This window comes from Neofelis nebulosa, chromosome 4 (genome assembly GCF_028018385.1).
Source record: "Neofelis nebulosa isolate mNeoNeb1 chromosome 4, mNeoNeb1.pri, whole genome shotgun sequence".
Classification (NCBI taxonomy): domain Eukaryota; kingdom Metazoa; phylum Chordata; class Mammalia; order Carnivora; family Felidae; genus Neofelis; species Neofelis nebulosa.
Window position 1 is genome coordinate 75,338,764 of NC_080785.1, and position 25,945 is coordinate 75,364,708.

Here is a 25,945-nt window from a genome sequence, read left to right on the forward strand (position 1 = left end):
GCCACCAGATACACAGAGGAGTTATTGTGCATGAATTATTAATAGCAAAGGGGAGCAATGGTGGGGCGCCTGGGTGGCTCACGCTGTTAAGTGTCCGACTCTTGATCTCAGGGTGGTGAGTTCAAGCCCCGCACTGGACTCTGCATGGGGTGTGAAGCCTACTCAAGAAAAAAAAAAAAAAGGAGCAATGGTACTACTTTTTGCTTCCACACACACATAGCAGAAATAATAAGAAAAATAAGACTATGAAAGGTGGGAATGAGAAGGTAAAAGGGGAGCAAATCACCAAAACTGACTGAGCATTTACTTTTTCTTACTATAGGATCATCTCCATTAAACATCATCAAGAAATCAGATTGCATTAGGAAACTGCAAAATATTTTACTCAATGGAAAACATAATGTCGTTTTGTCATCTGTTCCTCCAGGCCTCGACAATTCTTGTGGCATTCCCTGATTTCCATGGTATTCAAAACTCTGAGTTTGGGAAATCAAAACCATAACATAGAGGGAAATGGTTCCTACTAAATGGCACAAATCAACTCCCATATTCCACAACCAGGGTTACTGAGGCCTAAAGCCATTACGTGGTGTTACGGATGGAATTGTGTCCCCAAAATTCATATGTTGAAGTCCTAACCCAGAACCTCAGAATGTGGCTGTACTTGAATAGAGGGGGTTTTCAGATGTTATAAGTTAAAGTGAGATAATCAGAGTGGGCCCTAATCCAGTATGACTGGTGTCCTTATGAGAAAAAGAAACTGAACACAGGTACAGAGGGAAGATGATGTGAACACACAGAGAGAAGACGGCCATCTATAAGCCAAGGAGAAAGGCTTGAAACACATCCTTCCCTCATGGCTTTCTGAGAGGAGCCTGATACCTTGACCTCAGACTTCTAGCCCTCAGAACTATGATATAATAAATTTTTGTTGTTTAAGCAACTCAGCCTGTGGCACTTTGTTACAGGAGTCCTAGAAAGCTAATACAGGTGACTTGTCCCATATTGTCTGGTAGGTGATGAAAAACAGAGCCAGAATGAAACTCAGACTTCCAGATCTTACTCTCAATGGGGCTTTCCACCTCACTACACTCCCTTCCAACTTAACTCACTGTTTTCACTCAAAGTCCTCTCCCACAGAAATCTCATACTTATTCAGTGTGCTAAGGACCATGTTAAATATATACTGTTTATGCTGAACTCTCATGAGCTATGCTCCCACATCACCAAGAAGACATTTTCATATAGACATCTCATGAACTCAGAATGTCTAAAACCCAAATCCATTACCCAACAGAGTTAATAGGACACCATTTCGGAATCTGAGAAAGTCTAGGGACAAGATCCAATTCCTTGGACAAAGTCATCTAACCTCTCTAAGCCTCACTTCCATATTTATATTACAGATTCTATGAAGAGTATAAACCCTACCCAAAAACGCTTCAATGGGCTAATGTGAAGATTACATTAGATAACAGCCCTTTCAAACTGTAAAGTGTTAAAAGCAACACTAACTATTTCTCTCTCTGGAACCTCTTTTTCTTTTTTTTTTACTCATTCAAACTCAAAACATTTATGTTTCCCTCTCAAATAATCTATAACCTATAATTCACCTTGCTCTGGCATTTCTTTCTCTACAAATCATTTTTTTTTGTCACCACTTTCTAATGAATCCAGATCCTCATAGTTTCAAATCTGCACAACTTTGAATGGCTGATTTATCAGCGTCCAGGCTCCTCCTCATCTAATCTATACCATATCCTAATATCAGATTTATCTTCCTAATACACTCAGCTCAAAAGGCTTCAGAGGCTCTCTAATCCACAAAACAAGGTCCTAGCTACAGAGCCTCTTGCATTCTATAATAAAACAGCTTCCCAGGGCCAGTCCCCAAGCTTATCTGGGGATACCTAGGGTGGCACCAACAGCAAGTGCAGATTGGTAAATTCTAGTGTGTGCCCTATTTGTTAGGGAGCATGACGGCTGTGAGTTTCATTTTGCTCCTGCTACTTTCTTGGCCCAGCATCTCTTTGCCCCTTTACTACTCCCTAACACTCAAGGTCTACCATAGTTAAATAGTATTTCACCTTGCCTCCCTCCAGAGGTCGATTGGAACCATTGCTCATCTCAGGTAGACCTAGCACTCTCTTTATACAACAAATATTTTATAAAGATGCCTTTACAACTAGGAAATTAGATTCATAGATACCAGGACCTGCACACACACATGATTTTAATATTTATACATAGAATTTCTAATATACATATTGATATATCCTATTTGTAACTAGAATGCAAAAAGAGAAATAAAAACTAATTTATAATAATGTATTTAAATATATAAATAGGCATGACTATATTATAAAACATAATGAAGGACGGTGCTCACATCTATATATAGAATCAGCGGGAACACAAACAATACAAATGCAGGCTGATCAAGAGTGTGGTATTAGTGACTTAAATAACATAAGCAGTACTGTCATTAGTTACATAATTTTTCAAAATGGTGAATAAATTTGAATATAGTTTTAAACAAACCAAACTAGCATTTTCCTTTGATTTATACTGTAGTTATATTCCTGCAATTTTGGTACATATTAAATGTATGCAGAACATAGTTTGTGTTTACACATGAAATAGTTGGGTTATAGCCTTAGACATATATAAACAAGTTTTCACCTGCATGAATGCTCGGTAGGACATTTAAAAGGGTAAATGAGACTTGGACAACAGTTCACTGTATTAAAGCAGAGGCTGATAAACTCTGTAGAGAGCCAGACAGTATATGCTCTAGGTTTTGTGAACTATACACTGTTACAAACCACTTGACTCTAAGAAAGTAGATGGAGACAGTACATAAATGGGAATGCTGTGTTCAAATAAAACTTTATTTACAAAAACTGGCAGTGGGCCTCAGACTGCACTATGCCTATCTCTGTATTAGCGTGCCTATATATTGTAGAATGCCCAGCTCCTAATGCCAGGTGCACTATCCAATTACTGTGATGACGAAAACAGCCCCTATGGAACAACAACCACTCCAACCCCCCAAATAAGAACTCTTGGCCTAACTATTTCTATTCACTGCATTTGGCAAAGGTATTGAGCATTCTGGTGTCAGTTCCCTTTCTATACCTGTCTGGATTGCAACTTCTAAATCTACTCTTCACTGTTTATCTCTCTTATGCCTAGTTCAAGACCTGACACCTTACCTCACTTGACTAATGGAGGAATTTCTTTAGGACTTATAATGTTTCAAAAATGATTTGGCATTGATATCCCACATCATATTATTTCTCTACTTATATATTATCTATATGCTCTGCCTCCCAACTGGAAGGCAAATGCCTTGAGGGCAGAGACTATGTTTAACACTCAGTCATATTTGTAGACTCTAGTTTAATGATTTTCCTCAAGTCACACAATAAACGCAAAGATTACCATGCTAGATGTTGAGGATACAGCAGTGAGCAATCAGACAGGGTCCCTGATTTTACGAATATTATATAATAGCAGAAAGGAGTGAAAATAATTAATTTCATATTCCATAAGAACTATAAAGAAAATAAATACATGCTGACATGGTGAGTAAAGAAGGGGAAGATGAAGGTCAACTGCCATTTTAGACAGGATGGCCAAAGGAAATTTCTCTGAAAAGAGGACATTACATAAGACACATGACATATGAGAAGAGCCAGGGAAGAGCATTCCAACCACAGGGAACAGCATGTTCCCTGACATAGGAAATCTTGTGGCAAGCTTGAGGGAAAAAATGGGTCATACAGTGTTTAAAACTGAGATTTTTAAATAAGGAGTGACAACATTAATAGGATTTCAGTTTTTGAAAAGATTATACTGGTTACAGGGTAGAGAAGAGATAGTAGGAAGGTAAGAGGATAAGTGTAGAGCACAATTAAGAAGCTACTGCAGAGGTCCAAACTAGAACTGATGATACCCAGGACTGGGGGTAGCAGTAAAAAAGAGAAAGTAGGGGTGCCTAGGTGGCTCAGGTGGTTAAACGTCTGACTCTTGATCTTGGCTCAGGTCATGATCTCATGGTTCATGAGTTCAAGTACTGGATCAGGCTCCTTGCTGACAGCATGGAACCTGCTTGGGATTCTGTCTTTCCCTTTCTTTGTCCCTCCCCTAGTCTTTCTCTCTCAAAATAAATAAACAAACTTAAAAAAAAAAGAAAAAGTAGACAGATTTGAGGTATCTTTTAAAGAAGTAACTTAGAGGACTCATTCTTGGACTAGATCTGTGGAGGAGGCTCACTGGGTGGTACCATTAATAATATGGAGAGAAAAATGGCTTGAGTTATGGTGGAGGTCCAGAAGTTCCATTTGGATGTGTTAACTTTGGGATGACTGTTATCCAATGATTGATTTCTAAAGGTTGAACCAGCTTTGCATTCCTGGAATAGACTTACGTGGTAGTGATATATTATCCTTCTCATATATTACTGGGTTCAAGCATAAATGTCAGGTAGGCAGATGGAAACAGAGACAGAGACAGGGTCATAGCTAAAAAGAGGCATGTATAAGACATTAGCTTATAGTTGCTATTTAAACTCATGAAGCAAATAAAACCATATGGAGAAAGAGTGTTGATTAGAGAAAAGGCCACTTTCCTGTTCTAAAACACCCTAATATTTGGAGAAGAGCTAGCACAAGCGAAAGAGAGAAAGCTCCCTATTTGGAAAATCTGGTTTCACAGAAGAGAATGTATTAATCATGTAGAATCTGCTAAAATGTTGGGTAAAATCAGAGAAATGTCTGTTTGATTTTGCAACAGAAGGTCATTAATGAGCTTTACAAGAACATTTTCAGTTAAGTAGGAATGATGGAAACCAAATGCAAGTGGTATGAAAAGCAGAATGAGAGGTAAGAGAGTGAAAAAAGAGAAAGGAGGCCTCTCAAAAATAAACATAAATCATAAGGAGAGTTGTGAGAAACAAATCAGACCAGTGACAGACTACATTTAATTCATCACTACCTTAATAATACTATTGTGGTAAATTTATTTTATTTAAAATAAAAATTATTTACAATAAATTTAAAAATTTATTTATTGCAGTAAGTCACTCATAGTTATCTTGTGGACCAGGTACAGTTCCTTCAATGCAAAAAATAAAATGAAGTCTTCTGTTGAGATAATTTGTACTTTTCAAAATGTAATGGAGGTGTAGTATAATGCTAAGTGAAATAAGTCAGAGAAAGACAAATACCATATGATTTCACTTATATTTGGAATTTAAGAAAAAAAATGAACAAAGAGAAACAAAACAACCCAAAAAACAGACTCTTAACTATACAGAACAAACTGATGGCTACCAGAGAGGAGATCAGTGGGGGGATGGGTGAAATAGGTGAAGGAAGAGGATTAAGAATATGCTTATCATGAGGAGCACTGAGTAATGCATAGAATTGTTGAATCACTATATAGTACATCTGAAACTAATATAAAACAATGTTAAGTATGCTGGAATTAAATTTTTTTAAAAGCATAGTGGGGGTAAAGCTGTTAATACCAAAAGTTCTGAAACTGAACTGAAAAGTTCCCACTAATAAAAATATATTTTATTCTCTTGAGAGTAGAGAAACTATGTACAAATGGAGCAAAATATAAAGCAATTTTATTTCATAAAAATTAAAAATATATATGCAACAAATTATATAATAAATGGAATTTTTAGAAAAATGACAGAATGAATGAAAATATTACAAGATATATGATGCTAATATGTAAAGAGTATCTATAAATCAATAAGAAAAACCAATAGAAAATATAATAAAGGACAGGAACAAAGAAATCAAGAGAGAAAAAATACAAATGACTAATAAGATAGCATGACCCATCATTTGTAAGCACTTTTCATAAAAGTCATGAGTATAAAGTAATGCTAGATTAATCAATGTGTAGTTTAGAAACCCTGCAAACAAAACCAGGCATATAAAATTCCTCAGTTATAGTCTCACCATCAATACACAGCAGGAGGTTTTTTCCCCTCATCTGAGTATATGAGAGGATTGTCTTATTTTATTGAACATGACTTGATACGATTGCAGGAGGTACTGATTTTTAAATTTCAGTTTATACATTCCAATGTATATCTAACCATATAATTTACAAACTCAGCATATCCAGAAGCAAGTAATATTTAAACAGCCATAAGCATCAAGCAAACACAAAAGCAAAGATAAAGAGAAAATGCCTACCTTCCCTGATAGCTGTAAAAGGTGTACCTTCTTCTTCTTGCAGCCTGATCACCTTCAGGGCTACCAACTTCCCATTTACTCTGGCAGAAACAAAAGAAAAGATGAGAAGCGAATCCGTGAAAACATGTTCCCGTTATGGCTCTAATTTCCTTACAATTTATATTTTATGCATTTTTGCACTGAAAATGTCAATGACTCAATTATTCCACCACAACAAGGTTAATTTCAGTAAGGCTGGGAATTTTATATCATCATCATAAATATTCACATTTTAAATATTCACATTTAAAATATTCACTTGCCTCGTCCAAGATTTAACCGGTTTTCTGTAATTCACTTTATGTTTCCTCCAGAATGAAACTAGTGCTTATCAAAATCATCACACTTGATCAATTATTCTCAGATTAATTAGAAATCAAGGAGTCAAAATAACTCTCTCCCGTAGTTTTTCCAATTGCTCCTTTGTTTCCTAGGCTGAAATGTCTTCATCTTCAGTCTTAAACTGAGGTCATTCAATCCCAAGGTCTGAAACTCCACACTCAGCCTTCTCTCATTTCCCTCTTCCCTTTTCCCTGTTCTTTCTCTCTCTCCATATCACCCATTCCTCCCTTTCTCATTTTTTACTAGAGCCTCCTAAAATTATATTTGGTCTGATTGTGTCTTGTGATACATACAGTATATCATCAAAATAAAAGTTATGAATATTTTACTATTATAAGACTACACAAGACTTATTCAAAGCAGATGGTTCTTCCAGACGCATTCTAAATATGTAGCGACTCTAATTAAAAGTAAGAGTGCGCTAGGCAGATAACTTTTTTATCTAGTAAATTCTGTTAACAAAACCATGACTATCTATACTGGTCTTCTAGTTGAATGCTCTACTTTCTACTTTATTAGACCTAGCAGCATACGTGGTTAATAAGAATAGGGAAAACAAACACACATTTAAAGTGTAAAAGATCCAAGAAGGCATTTGATGAAAGGTAAATCTCCCTGCTACATGCTCCTTCAGTCATCCAGCTCCCAGCATCTGAGGTCACCAGTTACCGTTGTTCATTTATACACACAGACACACAGACACACACACACACACACACACACACACACACACACACACACGGCAGAATGCCATACAGAATATAGTGTACGTTGTTTTTAATAAATTTGGGGACTTCCTTATAAATTCATAGAGAAAATCTTCTCCCGCTTTTGAAAGACCACAGAGTACTCCTTTGTATAAATATAGTACACTTTATTTATCCCAGTCTTCCACAGATGGTCATTTAGCATATTCCCAATTTTTGCTACTAAAACAATGATGGCAATAAATATTCTTGGACATGTAATTTCACCCATGTAAAAATATATCTGTAAGATAAATTCCTAAAAGTGGAACTGCAAGATCAAAATGTAGGTGCATATCTAAATTCTAATTCTGATGAATATTGGGAAATTATCCTATGTGGAGGCTCTATCAACTGACACTTCCAATGGCAAATGATAGGCACGCCTGTTACCCCTTCACTTGTACTATGCTACCAACCACTGACTCTGTCAATCTGATAGATAAAAATGGTTTCTCATTGCAATTTAAACTGCAACAAAAAGTCTTCAGAGCCTATGAAACCAGCAAACAAGAACTCATGTGGTCCAGAAAATCCAGTGCCTAAGTCTAAAATAAGGAATGTGAATGTCTCCTTTTTAAGAACTGTATCCAATTGGTCTTTTTTTGCTAAAAAAAAAAAAAAAAACAAAAAAAACAAAAACTGCTACAGACACAACTTGAAAAGTCCAAGGAATCATCACAGCCCAGCCACCTTAGCGGCATTCCTTGTCGCACTGATTATTGGAATACATTATTGGCTACAGTCATGGGATAAGGAGATCTGATTATAAAGTTCCACAGTGTGCCATCTTCTCAAGGTTAAGAGTTGTGTTTATTTTCTCTCGTCTTTCATCTAGGATGACAGGCCAACTGCTTTTCTGCTCTGCATCTCTTCTCTCTTTGTACATTACCTTCATTTCTCCAATCCCGACTGGGCTCCAGGTACCCAGGTGCAGGCCAAAAATTGCTACGCACATGGAGTTCAACTGGAGACTGGACCTTGAGCTCTCACTTTGTCCTTTATGACTAAGGGCGGGGGGTGGGGGGTGCTTTGGTGGGGCTGGAGGCTGGGATGCAGTCAGTGCTGACATCTGCACAGATTTTTCTCAGCCCAGTTGAGCTCATCACTGGCTCCCCAGGGGAGGCAGTAACTGATTCCGGGAACTGCTTGGAACTTTCCCCTCATTTACAGATATTTTCCCCTCACCCATAAAAAAACACACACAACCTTCTTCCCACAAAGCTTTTCTATTTCCCCTGAGATCGTTAACTTATATGCACCATGAACTGAATTCTAGAATACAGGGAATTCATGTTTTTAAAGGTTATATACTTAAAACACTCTCAGATCATGAAACGATAATTCATTTCCCTATAATACACTGAAAGGAGATAAACCTTCAACTGAACCAATACTTATTCTTTAAACGCAACTAGAAACAGGACACCTTTAAATAATTTCATAGACTAATGTGCATTATTTTTGTGGTGAAAAAGATTTTGAACCTATTACTATAATAACTGCATAAAAATACAAGATCCAGGTTGATGGAATTCGGATTCTAAAGCATAATTCTCTATGAATTGAAAATCCATGCATTAATTTCTTATGATAATCATAACAGTTAAAAACACTGAGTTTTATGTATTACATCACATAACACTAAAAATTTCCTGAAATTTTATAGTAGACTATTAACTCCAGGCATGAAGTAACATTTTTCTGTTTCATTAACTGTTATGTGTCCAGTGTCTAAAACTGCTTGGTACAGAGTACACTCTCAAAAACTTTTATTGAATGAATGAATATTACTAATGTCAATATACTGATAATTCCTTTCTCACACCTGAAGGGTAACTCAAGAATAAAGTATAATAATTATTGTTTTCAAAAGTTTCAGAAATCCCAAAATTCAATAAAGTTTTCAGTATCTTCTTTCATGTCTGGTTTAAGTACTTATTTTCTTTTTTTCAAATTAAATGTGTAGTCTCTTTGATTTTGATGCATGTGGATATGATAAGTTTTCATTTCCCCAAAGTTTTAGTTTATAGAGTGCTTTGGTAGTTAATCCCTTTGCACCCAACAGCCGTGTTTCAAAACCCTACTACCCTTAAATAATCTGAGCCTGGACTACTCACCAAGTATCTCCCTTTTCTTCAGCTGCTTTAGTGGTCTCCCATTAGGAATCACATTGATTATCAAATTGCTCTTTAACCTTAGCGTCACTGTGACTTCTCTGTTCTTAATTAGTTTTTCTCTACCTGTCTGGACATTCACCAACTACTGAATCCCTCAGTTCTAAAGCCTAGTAAAAACATTAAGTCACTGGCTCCACCTTTGGGGGAAAAAAATAACATTACTAACTTTCTAATGTTTAACTTTGATGCATTTTTTTAACCTTTAGCATATAGACTAAAGACTAAAATACTTGAAATTCCAAGTTACTAACTCTAACAAAATGTCATTTTTTAAAGATATCAAAAGAAGATACTTGTTATTCTATGAAAATAACATCGAATAATAACGTAGAAAAGAACACGTTTGTATCTAGTAACTACCTTGTGTAGTTTAAACTATTTTATTAAAGATTCAAAATATATTCTTCAAACATTGATTTCAGTTCTGTAGAATAATTACAACTCTAAATGAATCAAAAAATTAAGGCTGTTTACAGGAAAACACTGAAGATTCCTCTTTAATAAGTCTCATTAATTAAATCAAAAGCTAATGAATAGAAGGCAATCAAGGCTTGATTGGCAGTGGAGGCGTTAATTCAGGTGAATAACATGGTAAAAAAAATACCTTAAATTGTGTTACTAATACTACATTCTATTGGAGATACTACCAGGTTTCATCTAGTTATCCTGAGCTATTTAAGGAGCTACTTTACTTTCAGAGATTCCTTACAATTCTCTAATATTTCCAACAACTGCTTGGCCTCGTTGTGAGGCTGACTTCAGGCCCAAGGATGAGTGACTCACTGCTTTAGTCTGCCTGTCACATGGGAAGAACTGTCGAGTGCAGGATGAGGAAAAGCCAGGGAAATTCCCAAGCACAGAGCCATCCACACACAGAGACAGAGAATACTGGGTGTCCTGACAGAGCCATGTTGAAGTGGATCCAGCTTTCAAACTGTATCTAACCACAAATCCAAATCTCTATGGACTTCAGAAACTGTCCACAGTTCTGTATGCCCTAAGGTTGTAAATAACAAAATTCTCTTGTGAGAATAAAACAAGACCTAAGAATTTTGAAGAAGGAGCACAGCCTATTCATTTCTTCGTGCATTTGTTCATTTGTTCATTTAACATTGGTGAAACCTATACAGGAAAATGTCCCACTTAGGGTAAAATTTCCAGGTTGAAATGATGATGCACAAAAAGAACTACCTTACAAGCGAAAATTCTCGAAGGAAAGTCCTAAGGTTTTCTATTCCATTAGTTACCTCATATTCATAGGATAATTTAGTATAGTAAAACAAAATTACAAGTATTATCTAGGTCATCTTTTTTTTTTTCAATATATGAAGTTTATTGTCAAATTGGTTTCCATACAACACCCAGTGCTCATCCCAAAAGGTGCCCTCCTCAATACCCATCACCCACCCCCCCCCTCCCTCCCACCCCCTATCAACCCTCAGTTTGTTCTCAGTTTTTAACAGTCTCTTATGCTTTGGCTCTCTTCCACTCTAACCTCTTTTTTTTTTTTTTCCCTTCCCCTCCCCCATGGGTTTCTGTTATGTTTCTCAGGATCCACATAAGAGTGAAACCATATGGTATCTGTCTTTCTCGGTATGGCTTATTTCACTTAGCATCACACTCTCCAGTTCCATCCATGTTGCTACAAAGGGCCATATTTCATTCTTTCTCATTGCCACGTAGTACTCCATTGTGTATATAAACCACAATTTTTTTATCCATTCATCTGCTGATGGACATTTAGGCTCTTTCCATAGTTTGGCTATTGTTGAGAGTGCTGCTACAAACATTGGGGTACAAGTGCCCCTATGCATCAGTACATTGGGTAAATTCCTAGTCAATTGGAATTGGGTAAATTCCTAGCCAACAGGAATTGGGTAAATTCCTAGCAGTGCTATTTCTGGGTCATAGGGTAGGTCTATTTTTAATTTTTTGAGGAACCTCCACACTGTTTTCCAGAGTGGCTGTACCAGTTTGCATTCCCACCAACAGTGCAAGAGGGTTCCCGTTTCTCCACATCCTCTCCAGCATCTATAGTCTCCTGATTTGTTCATTTTGGCCACTCTGACTGGCGTGAGGTGATATCTGAGTGTGGTTTTGATTTGTATTTCCCTGATGAGAAGCGACGCAGGGCTGGTTCAACATTCGCAAATCAATCAATGTGATACATCACGTTAATAAAAGAAAAGATAAGAACCATATGATCCTGTCAATCGATGCAGAAAAGGCCTTTGACAAAATTCAGCATCCTTTCTTAATAAAAACCCTCGAGAAAGTCGGGATAGAAGGAACATACTTAAAGATCATAAAAGCCATTTATGAAAAGCCCACAGCTAACATCATCCTCAATGGGGAAAAACTGAGAGCTTTTTCCCTGAGATCAGGATCATAACAGGGATGTCCACTCTCACCGCTGTTGTTTAACATAGGTCATCTTTGAAAAGAGTGTCCATGTGCTAGCACCTTAAGAAATTATGTCTAGATGATACAAAGGAAATTAAGGCAATATACCTAAAAGAAATTTAATGTACTCTGGAAAATTTAATATATTCTGCCTCTCTTCTATTATGACTTTGTCTCAAGAGAAACTGCGAGGAAATAATACCAAGTACAGACAGATACAATGTTTGCTTCCTTACTGTATTCATCTAGAAGCAACAGAAGCCAATGTGGATACTACTCAGGAAGTGACAGTGGCAAGCTAGAGTGTATCAAGGACAATATATTGGGCTGAATTTATAAATTTTCAGCAAAGTCATTAAAAACATTTTAAAGATACTATTAATAGGGCTTCTTTTATTAATTCCCTCTTAAGACACTGATTAAAGTGCTGACTATATTGTACTACATTTATACTTCAAAAATTTACAATTTAACTAAATACTTCTCTTGCTATCTCCACCTAAATTCAATTTTTATTCAGGGGCAAATGAGAAATCATCTCAATAGTATTAAATCTTTACAATTCTGCAATATCCTAAAAGTGCTATTTACTATGTTTTGTTATGGAAAAATAAATTAGAATTTCAAGGTAAGTTGCCAGAAATTACACTTCATCCTAATCTTCATAAAAATAATAGACAGAGAAGAGGAAGACTAATGCTATTTCTATTAAATTAATTTCTTTTTCTTGGGGCGCCTGGGTGGCTCAGTCAGTTGAGCTACTGACTTTGGCTCAGGTCATGATCTCATGGTTTGTGAGTTTGAGCCCGACGTCGGCTCTGTGCTGACAGCTCAGAGCCTGGAGCCTGCTTCTGATTCTGTGTCTCCCATTCTCTCTCTGCCCCTGCCCCACTCATGCTCTGTCTCTCTCTGTCTCAGAAATAAACATTAAAATTTTTAAATAAATAAATAAATAAAATTAATTTCTTTTTCTAATAAAATTCAAAGATGAAAAAGAGTATAGTATAATGGCTATTTATTAGAATGAGACCAATGATGCCAAACGTCTGAGGACTTAATGCAATAAGAAAAGGGTCTGTTCAAGCAATAATTATAACCTTTTATAAAAGAATGATTGCTACTAAAGCATAATTCATCATTAGCAATGTTTCATCAAATATACGAACTCATGATACTTTGAATCAAATTTCGAGTGACATATATTGTTCACGGGAGAAAACAGAATAATTACATTTCAACAATTTTAAGCCAGCCAACTCTGCACCTTTCCAAAAATAAAATCTGTCAACAAAGGATTTGAGAGTCATTACCTTGCAAGCAGAAGTGACCTGAATGATCATTCAGGCTCCCAAGCAAAAAGATCTTCCCTGATCTGACTGTCTCTCCTTGTCCTCACTCCCTAGAACAAAGCAGCTCCTCAAAAGACTTGATGGAACACACCTCCCCTAAAACACCCCAAATTTTTTAGTTCTTACGTTCAGCCAAAATTTGCTTCCTGTAACTTTCTCTCTCTGATTCAAGTTCTGAATCCTCAAAAACTAAACTAAATGTTCTTCCATAAAATTAATTAATTGATGTAATTAATTAAAACTTAAATAAGTTTTAATATCCTGCCCCTAACTCAACAATCATTCTGTGCTTAGGATAAAGGATGATGAACAACACAGACATGATCCCTGCACTTAGGTCTTACCAAGGAGACAGACATTAAGTGTCAAAGAGAAGGAGGAGGGTCTCACCCATCGAAGATGGAACAATTTAATCAACTATTATCTGTGACTGAATGTTATGAAATATGTTTAAATAAGTAAGTTAATAACGAGACAAAAAAAATAACCATAGGAGTCTTATTTGGAGGGCACTACACAACCATATCATAGTTTCAAAACTGTTGAAGAAAAGATATCAAGCATTTGCCTTCCCTTTTCATATACGGTGTCCTTCAATCTAACCAGGTAGTTGATATGTGGAAGTTTCTGTTTATAGATGCACTGCATATAACAAATGAAGAATGATACAATTTAACACAATTCTTTTTTTTTAAGTTTATTTATTTATTTTGAGAGAGCAGGGGGGAGAAGCAGAGAGGGAGAGAGAGAAACCCAAGCAGGCTTCACATTGTCAGTGCAGAGCCTGATGCAGGGCTTGAACCCATGAACTGTGAGATCATGACCTGAACCAAAATCAAGAATCAGACACTTCTAACCGACTGAGCCACCCAGGATCCCCTTAAATAACACCATTCTTAACCATACTTACTTAATGGACTATTAATTGTTGCTAAAAACATAAAAAGAGGCTACCAGATATCATACACCTCCTGATGGAAACACTCATTCCCGCCACGGAACAGATCCCCCCTGAATGTGACCGAATCTCAATCTAACCTACTTATTTTAAGGAGATAATGTAACAAGTTAAATGATACCATTGGGACACAACAGAAAAATTTAGAATATAGGATAAAGGGAAAAGAATACAGCAAAAATGAACCTGTCTCTTCAACAAATAAATCCGAAGGGTAAAAACAATAAGAGAGGAACCAAAAGACTAAAAGAGATGGAACGACTGTACAAAAGCTCAGAGGCAGAGAACAGGGAGTGTTAAACAAAAACATAAGAAGGAAAGAGTGACAGGAGCTGGTTAAGGAGGCACTTGGAAAGAGGAATAGAAGCGCAAGATTATGGAGGTCCTTAAGAGCCACAGAAAAGATTGATTTAAAAAACAGAAACAAAAAAGAGAGGTGCCTCAGTGGTTCAGTTGGTTAAGCGTCTTACTCAATTTCTGCTCAGGTAATGATCTTGTGGTTTGTGAGATCAAGCCCCACATCAGGCTCTGTGCTGACAGTACAGAGCCTGCTTGGGATTCTCTCTCTCTCTCTCTCTCTCTCTCTCTCTGCCCCTCACTTGTTCTCACTCTAAATAAATAAATAAATAAATAAATAAATAAATAAACAAACATAAAAGAAAAGAAAAGAAAAGAAAACAAACAAAACACTCCAAAACACTGGGGGAATCTAAAGAAAGGAAATGTTATAATTAAATTATAAGTGAATGAACAAACACAAACAAAGTATCTGTAGCTCACTCACTATGGTGTAGAGAATGGCCTGAAGGAACACAACAATGGGAGCAAGGGAGGGAGGTCAGGAGCTGTTGCAGTGGTCTCAGGGAAAGATGGTGGCCGCAAAAAACCAGTGTATTGATAAGAGGAATTAGAAAAGGAAAATGATACTCTGAAGAGAGAAATAACAACCTGTGAGGATAAATGGCATTGGGCATAGGGAATGGTGCAAAGGATGATTCCAAATGTTCTGACTTCAGTGTCTGGGGTGGACACAGGTACCATTTAGAATTGACGGAAACGAAAGAAGAGGAGATTGTAAACAGAGTACCAAGGAGTCTGGGAGCGCCCCCAGTGGAGACACATAGTAAGTACTGGTATTTGTGGATCTGGATCTCAGCACACAAGTCGAGACTAGACATAAATATTTGTGAATCATTTGGAGGACTTCAAGGGAAGTAATAACCTCAAGAGACAGCCAGTTTTCTGTTGAAGCAGAAGTTAAGGAAACTTCAGAAAGAGGTAAAGGATATGTTTGTTGATCAGAGGATGATGCTCTAGATCTAGAAGACAGAGGAGGATCCCGAAGGACAAGGGAAAGGGACAGTGTAAAAGATATACTGAGAAATAAAGGGGGTAAGGTCAGAGAGATAGCAGATGATCAGGGAGTTTATACCTTGGGTAGTGCCCATGGTGAGCAGTGATGCAAGCAGAGGAGACTCCATCCTGACAGTCCCTAGGAAGCAGGTGGAATGGGGGCTGCTGCTTTGGCTGCCCCTCGGCACAGCTGCCCCTCAGCCTTAGGCAAAGCATGGAGAGGGCCTGGGCCAGCCTCTGCAGCTGTGTGGAAATTAAGGCGCAAGTTCTCAATGCTGGCTACATTCTAGAATCAACTGGGCAGCTTTAAAACATATCCATGCCTGGCCCCACCCCTGATTTATTTGGGGGTGGGGTGGGGTCCTGGCATCTGTATTTTTAAAAACACCCTTGGGTGTTGAGAAACACTATGTTAAACCTTCAAGTTCCTACATCAACTTCTCATTGCCTCTCTTCCTTTGTCTGTTCTCAAACACACTGAAGTCTCTTTTTTCACTATAAGCATTAAAAAATACTCAGCTAGTTGAAATAGTTGAATAGCCCTCACAGTCTTGGTTGCAAGCTTGTGAGAAGTCTCCGCTGATTAGCCCCTTTTGAAATGTGATTGCCAGGACGTACACACTACGAGATGTGGTCTGGTAAGTGTTGAGTGGACTGGGGTAGGACCCTGCCCCGTTCCATAAACTGAACGTACTTGTGCTACTTTGGCCTAAGCATGTTTTAAACTATGGGAGCCACAAAAATCTGTAAACTCTTATTCTTGCCAACAACTAAAACCTCTGAGTTTTCATGCACCCTACAATCACACCATTTCTAACTTGCCCTATGCCTCATAATTCACTTTTTAAACATGATTTCATGAGCTTGATTTATCCCTAATAAAATTCCAACTTGTCAGCAGCAACCAACTGCTCATGCCTCTCATGTATGTTCTAAATTCCAATCCTGATTTTGATGGGCCCTAGCTGTCCAGCCTTCTCTGTGTCCTAATCTGAGGTAGGAATGAAAACACTGAACAGGATGAGGCCCAAGGCAGTGCCCTTGGACACCACACTCTTGACCCTCACCCCACCACCTTTCTGGGGACCCAGCTTCATTAATTGTCTTCTCTTTCTTCCTCTTTCTTTCTCTCTCTCCTCCCTCTTCTTTTCACTTCCAGTCTCTCCAATGCATCTAGTCCTTCCTTTCCGTCTGTCCCAGACCACTGCACTGACCAACTACTTCTAACACTGGACTGTGCTAAAAAAAAATGTGCATCTGGCACACAATTAGGGCTCAGTAGTGAACAAATGAGTCAACCTCTTATCATGGAAAAGAGGTACTAGAAACCCTACTACTGTTAGGTATCCTTAACCAGACTGTTTTAAATCCACCACCAGCAATAGCACAGCCCTCAAGTGCCTATCACACTTTTATCTGTCAGAACATAAACAGCCACATTTACCCACATTTGAAAAACAAACAAATATACAATAATCTATAGTGTTTCGCTCCACCAGCTTAACAATCTGATCGGAAAAAGGAATTAGTTATTTAGAGATAATACGATTTTTATGAACTCTAAAATCACTATTCTGTTTTCTGACTACTCAGAAACCATCCATGTGATATTCTGTCCTAAAATATCACATTGGAGAAGGGGGAATGAGAAGGGGATGTGGGGAGAAGGTCACACCATTTCCCCTGGATCTGGTTCACAGAATCCATTGTCTCCTGCGAATATGTGGACATCTCCAGGATGGTAATGCCTCTCCAGTTTTTCATAGCTCCTCAAGGATGACAGACAGTGATGAGACAGTCTCAACGCCCTATTTCTTCCAAATTCAGTGCAACAATCATATCAAGTCTTAAATCAAAACTCCTCTGAGAACCATAGTACTATCAAACTTCCCAAGACACTTGATAATTTAATTCACTCCTGTATCTGTTCTACATCTTGGTGCTGAGAGCTAACTCACTTGGTAGCAGTGACGTTCGCAAAACAGCTGGTGAGTAACTGTGCTGTTCTCTACCACTTTTCACCCCACTGGTGTCGTCTGTGTGTCAGTTTCAGATCTTACCCCCTTCCTGGGTTTCTGATGCTTCCTCTCCTTCCTTCACTGAGCTACACCCTGTATTGTGTTGATCTGGCATGTGTTGGTTCCGTTTTGAGAGACTCTCATCATCCCTTTTGATGCATTCACCTTTCGGAGTCCTAGGGCAATGGACTGTACCCTTCTCCATATTCTTCTAGAATACCTCCAAACGCAAAGAAACATTTTGGAGAGAGCAAGAAGGTCACATGCATGCAGCCTTTGAGGAGACTGCCTACCAGAGAAGAAATAAGACAGTATCAAGCAAATGAAATGCAAGGTGAGCAAAGGTTAACTTAAGTTGCTTAAAAAAATGAAACAAATAAAATAAAATAAAAGTAATGTAAAGGAATTAAAGACAAGGAGTGGAAGAACTGTCGACATATCAAAAAAAGGGGGGGGGGGGCAAAGCTTGGAAAAGATGACCAGGACACCCACAGATGTAAAGGTAGTTGATTACACATACTGCTGACATTACTAGAGAGGGGCATGTTTATTTGGTGAGATGGCAGACTTTCATAAAAACAGAAGTAAAAAATGTAGTTCATTACAAGTTTTCAGAAATTGATTTTTCACATATAGTGAGATTTGAAACTTACTGTGTTAATTAGTCCTACAAATTTTTCTCCATAACACCCACCAATTTATCTCCCTAAACATGCAACACCCATGTGTGCTCATACACACTGAAACCTAAGGATGAAGGGATGGTGTGAAGGTAAAGAAAAAAAGAAGAAGTTGGCTTTTTCCCTGTTTTTCCCTAGTCCTGCTTTCAAGCACACTTATCTGGGGAAACATATTAGTGCCGTCTTTGAAAAGGCTACGTTTTACATTTCTAGAAAACTCAAATTTTCTCCTTCTGAGGTCAAGCTGCCACTTCAAATAGATTTTTATCTTCAGAAGCTTTTTCCGATGGAAAAGGCTTCAAAAATCAGAAAAGAAATGGATATATTTTTTGATGATAATATCATCTTTCCCTACCTTGTATTACATTATTTTATAGCTTATGCTTATATACTATATATCATACTATATCTAAATATAAAACATTGATTCCACTCATTCATAACTTTCTTTTTAAAAAGTCTAACTACAGCACCACCATCAGAGTGAGCCATTAACATGAGCTGGGATTAAAGAAGAAGATGAAGTCTGATGCTCAACCTTAGACCACTTCAAGCTTCCCGGTTCAAAGATACGTTTAAACCATAATGTTCCCATTTCTCTAATGGAGTCAGAAGTGCTCACCATTCTCCAGTTGAGGCACACATGTTCAGCAGCATAAGAGAGAAGTCAAGCTTCCACTCTCAGGAAAAAAAGCATCTCCAAAAAAGTTAAATGAGATCCACCAAAAAGCACATCACTGATTTACCACAAGTCTTTATGGAATCCCCAAATACTCATTGCCAAGTAGTGTCAACCACAGAGATCTTGCGTTTTCCATTCAAACATAGCCATACAAAATTAAGTGACATTTGGAACAGCAGGATAAAACAATTAAAACAGCCCTGGAGAGCCATTAAGGCAGGGGTATTCAGAGTTCAGTCTATTTCTACCCATTCTAATAAAGACACACACACACACACACACACACACACACACACACACACACACACATCCAGTTTATGTTACAACCAGCATAGCAAGCTAGTATTTTCTTTTTTTGGTTTGGCTGCAAAGGCCCATGGAGAACCAACAAAGATAATTATTAAGATAACTTGGTTAAAGGATTAAGACTTATATCAAGTCAAGGATTATAAGTGATTTTTATTTTCTCCATTAAAATGTATTACTGTCATAATTATAGAAAATATGTCACTATTAAATACCTTTAAAATGAAATTTTAAAACAATATCAAGCAAAGTCAAATGTGTCTAGTTTGAATGAAGTCTTTTATGACAAAAAGGACTGGAGAAAGTGGAGAACAATGCTTAGGCATCATGAATTACTGCATCTAAATGACTATTCTAAAAATAAAAGTGGCATTAAAATGGACTGCTTTACAGGCAAGCAGGGTGCCAAAGTAAAAAAATGATTCAATTAAACATAGAGTTGAAAACAATCTACCTACACATGTTGAGAATCAGAGTTTATGTTAATTCATATATTACGAAAGAGCTGATTAAAGAAAGACATTTATAAAAATTATGTATAATTGATATAATAAGATCTATACTAGTCTTACTTCCAAAACCTAGCAATAGAGCCAGAGTACAAATTAGCCTGATTTGGAATCAAATGGTTTTATACACAGCCAGTAAGCTTAAAATCAAAATAGTTGTCTTTAAGCCAAAAACAGCACTTGTATTGAACATCACTATTGTTAAAGCACCTATAGTGTGACAGGCCCTAGGCCAAGGACTTTATTTTCACTGTCTCATTTAATCCCTATAACAAATTTGCATGATAGATACTACTGTTATTTCCACTTTATAAAGAAACTGAGGCACAGTTCCAAATCACACAACCAGAAAAGGCAGCATCAGAATTTTCAGAAGGCTGGACTTCAGAACCCATACTTATACATTCCCTATGGGGGGAGCAATAATTATAGCGTGAACCATAGAAAAAAGATACGTACACCCTCATATTCCTCCTTCATTCTACAAAGATGCTCTGGTTACATCAGTATACTTTGTTTCAGATACTTCTGATCTAATTATTTATTGTCAAAGCAATGTCACCATTCTTTGTGTCTTCTAATAATATTTTACAAACCTCAAAATAGATCAATATATGTTAAAATGGCATTAATTAGTCTTATCTTAATTGTAAAAGTAACACGTTTAGGGCAGAATGGTTGGCAAATACAGAAAACACTTTATATCAGTGATAATCCCATTACTCAGAGGTAAATTTGTCAACATGTGCATGTATCTTCTAGACTTTTTTTTCTGTGTGTAGATTTTTTTTTAATGGCATCCCACTTGCATATTTGGTCATTTTCTTTTTTGTTGTGGTTTAATAATATATCCTTTTACTGGATGAGATGAAACAAAAGTCCAGGAAGCCTCAGGTTCAAACAAGCTCACACTTCCCTTTTAAGGAAAATGGCCCCAGTACTTCTTTCTTTCATAAATTTCCACCACTTTCATTGTGATTTATTGGTGAAAGCAACCCTACTGGTCAAGCAATAGAGACCTGACCGAGGAAGCAAGTATAGGCCTGATGGCCACATGGGGGCAGAACCTTTAGGGCACAGTTCCTCGAGTTGTCCTGGCTGGAATTTAGTGTAATGGGAGTCCTCCACATCCAGTGACTGAAAGCAAGCAATCAAATCATCTCCAGGATAGATACACTAGAAGATTTTACTCTATGAACCCAGACCCATGACCTTAGGTTTGGAAGAATTAAGATCCATGGTAATCAAATGTGTAGTTGAAGAAGGAACTTCCTCTGCCTTGACTACAAATCTCTACTCCTAAGTGCCATCTGTCCAAATCTCTTCTCAACACTTAAAGAGTGTGATCACGGCATCCTTAAACACTTTCCCCAATCATTACATAGTTAATGTTTATTAGTTGAGCATGTATTAATAGCACTGTAACAGGTGCTGAAGAGTAAGATATATATGTATAAGAGTACATGATATACATATGAATATAAGTTACATACTTATGAGGAAGTAAAGGACATAGAAATCAAGGCAGTAACTGAGCCATGAAAAAAAGAAAAGAAAAAATTATTCTGACATTGGTTTAAGTGGTAAGGTTTATTCAAGACTATTGTAATAGCAAAGACAGAGATAGGGCTGAAATCTGAATACAAGAACAAGAGGGGATTTATAACAAATGAGCAGGTAGAGAGCCATTTATGGGTGGATGGAAAATTACTAAGGTAACATCAAGGACAGGTGGAATTCTTCCTAAACGGATCTAACAGGATTTTTGCTAAGGGAAGGCCAGAGCAACCAGATAGAAAGGGTGGGGAGATTTTATCTAAAGGGACTTGGCAGGATTCTTGCTAAGACTAGGCGGAGAAGGCCTGGAGAGGCTTTGTGCAAGGGGTTGAGGAAGACTGTGGCAAAGCCATGGTCTAGTCAAGAAGAGGGCTTAGAGGAGCATAGCTTAAGTTTAATCAAGGACAGTGTCTTTTCAGAAGCCAGGAAAGTCTCACAGTATGAGTGGGACTTGAGTTGGACCTTCAACATAGGATAGGCTGTGGACAGGTGAAAAGGGGAGGTAAGCTACTTACACAGAGGGATCTATAAACAAAGATGCAGAAGGAGGTGGAGAGACACACTTAAAGTACAGAGAGCAAAAACTAGGAAATCAGTAGAACATAAAGAGCAGACCCAAGGTGGATGCATGTCCACTACAGGACTGATCCAGTAATTAGATATTTAATCTTGCAGGACATCAACATTTTTATTGCCTGCTACACTTTTTTTTAGAGTAGAGCTTTCAATGAAGTAAAAGCTAGCATATCAACAACGTTCATCCAAAAAGTTAAATATACATTCCTAACCAATAAAGTCAATTTAACTAAGCTTATAAGTCTACTAAATGTACTTCATGACATATAGATTAAAACAGACTACAAAATTAATGTTTATAAATATATATTAAAATTAAAACATACTAAAAATTAATAAAATTCTAGGATTTAAACTGTAGCTATGTATACATACTATAAAATATTTGGTGGCAAATCTTTATCGTAAAGACAAAGAAAGCCAAATACACAATCCACCTATGCTGCCTGCAGGGCTTGTAAGCAATAACATGTCTGTTTATCACCATCAAACAAGACATTAGCATCCTTTTCCTAAAGAGGATTCTTTTTGCCAAGCTTAGTGCTACAAAATAAGGAAAACTGACAAGGTCTTAACCAAAAGACTATTCAATAATGTTAAGTCTCAGCCACCAAATCTAGCTTCCAGTAAGAAATCTAATTTCTGTTCAGTGTGACAACATAATTTAGCCACTTTGAAAAGAAACCATGTTGAACGGCTTTTCCTCCTACTAAATGGCTTTTGTGGAGTCTGGCTTCAACAAGCACTGCATGCATGAATGAATGATGTCAACTACTTCAAACAAGGGCTAAACCAGTAAACAGCTACAGATAGGACAGATTTCATAAGCTTTCCCTGATAGAATTATCTGTATAACTAAGGAATCACAAGTTAGCTTTCCTAAATGTCTCTCCTTTGTGTGTGTTAATCTTTTCAGACATAAACAGAAAGTTTCCCGATATGATTTTCAAGTTCAAAATGAGTGTTGGAGGATGAAGTCTCTGACTTCAGGAGCAACATATACTGGAAAGTAATTAGACACTGACTCAGTTTTCGCCTAAAATGAGGAATGGATACAAACATCATGACTCTCCCCAACTGTAGCAGATGAGAAATCTCATCCAGTTGAGGAATTCTCTTCCACAATAGCACCTTATATACAAATCCTAGTCCAGAAAAGAAATAAGACCTTAGCTAGTATAATATTTTATCTTATAATAAGTAAAAAAAGGTAATATATCTGTAAATTGGGTACATTGAATATATATCTAAATCTTTCTATGTCAAATACCTGCAAATAAAATAGTCACTTAGTATTTATTTATCATTCTCTTTTTTTCTAAGACTTATTTTATACAATTTCCTTGTTAAAAAGTGGAATGTAGTTATATATACACACATGTATACACATGTATATGTACATCTGTAGTGATATATAGTATCTATATGTGTAGTAATATAAAACTTATTACAAAAAATAAACACTATGAACCTAATGTCCTGTGTCCATGATAGATAAACATCTTTGGTTATAACACATAGGATTACTGTTCCTTATTTCTTGGTTTTTAAATACACAAATATTTAAAGAAAACACATACTTTATTTTCTTCTTTTTACTATGATCTTAAAATCCAGACCACTAATTATTCAACTGGACTCAGATTATGAATTTTGCAAAGTGAGCAAGAATGATTAATTATGTGTCAGAGAAGCATCCAATCATTATACTACAAAAACTCACTCATTTTGAATGACTATGGGGAAAGTATGACTGAATTACAAAGAATATTTGGAAAAACAGGGAAATTTACTCATTTCAGATAGATGGAATGACTCCAACTTTGAAGTGGAATAGGAAAGTGACAGATAAAAAGTTGAGACACCCAAGTTTTTAGGGCAACAATGTTGTTACTCAGGAGTATAAACTTAGGCCCATCATTCAACCTGTCAACACTGCTCTCTCCAACTTTCAAAGACAATCTCTGTTACCTGCATTTTCTTTTACATATATACTTACATGACTATGTGCATATTCATATGTTATATGAGTATATGTAACACAAGGGAAAGTTTTTGAAAAGTAGAAAGGGAAATATAATTAGGAAGACTGATTACCAAGTGGCTACTAACATTGTCCCTATGTAGAGATCTGGCCAAGTCAGCTTCAAAAATTCCCTTTGTGATGCAGCATCATTCACATAGCTATATTTATTAGATAAAATAACCTTAAATACAGTTATTTTCTCCAGCGCTTATTAATTAAACAAGCCCTTTTACTAACAGATGGGTCAATGGTAAATTAGCTCAGGTCACACAAGCTATTAAAAAAATGATTTATAATTTAATCAAGTCATCTGAAAGTTTATGTGAATAAATTACATACAGACAATATAAATGCACCTGCTTAGACACCAGTACATAAGGAAGTGACTAAAAAGAACAAAGAAAAATTAACAAGAAAATCTGGCAAGACTTTCAAAGGCCACAACAGGTAGAATAACTTTCCCCTCTTAATTCAATTTTAAATGCTTAACTGCATTCACAGCTAGTGCTGGGAATATACTTTGGGTGGGGGCTCAAGGGTGCTGAATTTCTGATTTGCTCAAAAATCTATTTGAAATAATTGTTTATTCAAGGTACATCTATCACTATAATATTAGTTCCTCCTTTATGAGAAAGACAAGGGTTGTAAATGTGCTGGCAGGTCAGGAGTTATATTTGCCACATGAGTAGAATAAAAAAGGAGTAAGAGAAATAGGTATCATCAAATCTTGGGCTGATGTCCATAATGAGAAGGCAGCAATGGAATGGAAAACCCCGTCCAAAATAACTGTATCCAAAGAAAGGAAAAGGGAAGCAGTGAGTGTTCTATTCCACGCAGCCCCTTCTATGTGGAAAGCCACAAATCACCTGCGTGAAATGAGTGGAAACAGCTATGCTGTCACTGTGGAGTTGCCTGGAACAGTGGGGAATGTGGATGGCAAATGACTAAAGAGAAACGGCAACAGAGGCACAGAGGGAAGATACAAGAATCATAGGAGTAATTGACTCTGTACCCTATGGTTGATCATTAACAAAAGGGTAGAGTAAGCACAGATTTTAATTTTTTCTCAAAATAAATAAGTAAAAAAATAAAAGGAGATAAAAATTAAGAACTCAGCTCTAGAGGTGGGCTGACTGGGTCTGAGTCCTGGCTCTGCCACTTAGCTATGGGATTGTGGGCAAGTTACTCAATCTTTATCAGTTTCTGTATCTGTGAAAAGGGGGAAATAATCTCCTTTCAAAACTTTTCTAGAACTGTTATAAGAAACAAAGAAAAAGATCATAGCCAGCATTCATTTCACATCTACTACATTCGAAACCATGTTCTAAACACTCCAAATGCATTCATTCATATATATTCTTCACAGCTGTATGAAATCAATTCTAATATTTGCCCTATTTTCATAGGTGACAAGATGAAGCTTAGCCAAGTGTTCCATAATATTAGCTTAACTTCATGACCCTAAATTACAAAAAGAAAGGTAGTACTGAGAGAGAGAGAGAGAGAGAGAGAGAGAGAGAGAGAGAGAGAGAGAGAGAGACAAAAATACAGTCATTGAAAAATCACAACTAGTATCAATGAAGAGAAAGGGGCCAAACAGAGAAACCCATGTGCTACACAGAGAGCTCAATGATGTAATTAGATTTTTTAAAAACACAAAAACTAAAAAGATACTTAACAATAATAATACTTTTATAGGTCTAAGTCCTCCATGAGATGAAACTGGCAATAAAAACAACTATTTCAGGAGTGCCTTGGTGGCTCAGTTGGTTAAGCATCTGACTTTGGCTCAGGTCATGATCTCACGGGTCATGAGTTTGAGCCTTGCGTTGGGCTCTGTGCCGACAGCTCAGAGCCTAGAGCCTGCTTTGGATTCTACGTCTCCCACCCCTGCTCGCTGTGTCTCTCTGTCTCTCTCTCAAAAATGAATAAATGTTAAAATATATATATAAAGCAACTATTTCAGATTGACATATTGTTAAAACATTAAAGAGGGAGAC

General features: G+C 36.9%; 1 protein-coding gene across 8 annotated transcripts in view; it reads right to left on the reverse strand.

Moving 5' to 3' along the window:
- CDK14 (cyclin dependent kinase 14) overlaps positions 1–25,945 on the reverse strand; it is a 633,696-nt gene that overhangs the window by 415,567 nt on the left and 192,184 nt on the right. For all 8 annotated transcript variants that reach the window (XR_009260494.1, XM_058725143.1, XM_058725146.1 and 5 more), the window contains one exon: positions 6,222–6,301. Coding sequence is in view for 7 of the 8 variants with exons in the window: in XM_058725143.1 (XP_058581126.1) it covers positions 6,222–6,301 (80 nt within the window). In the remaining variant the exon portion in view is untranslated. The remainder of the gene's footprint in view (positions 1–6,221; positions 6,302–25,945) is intronic.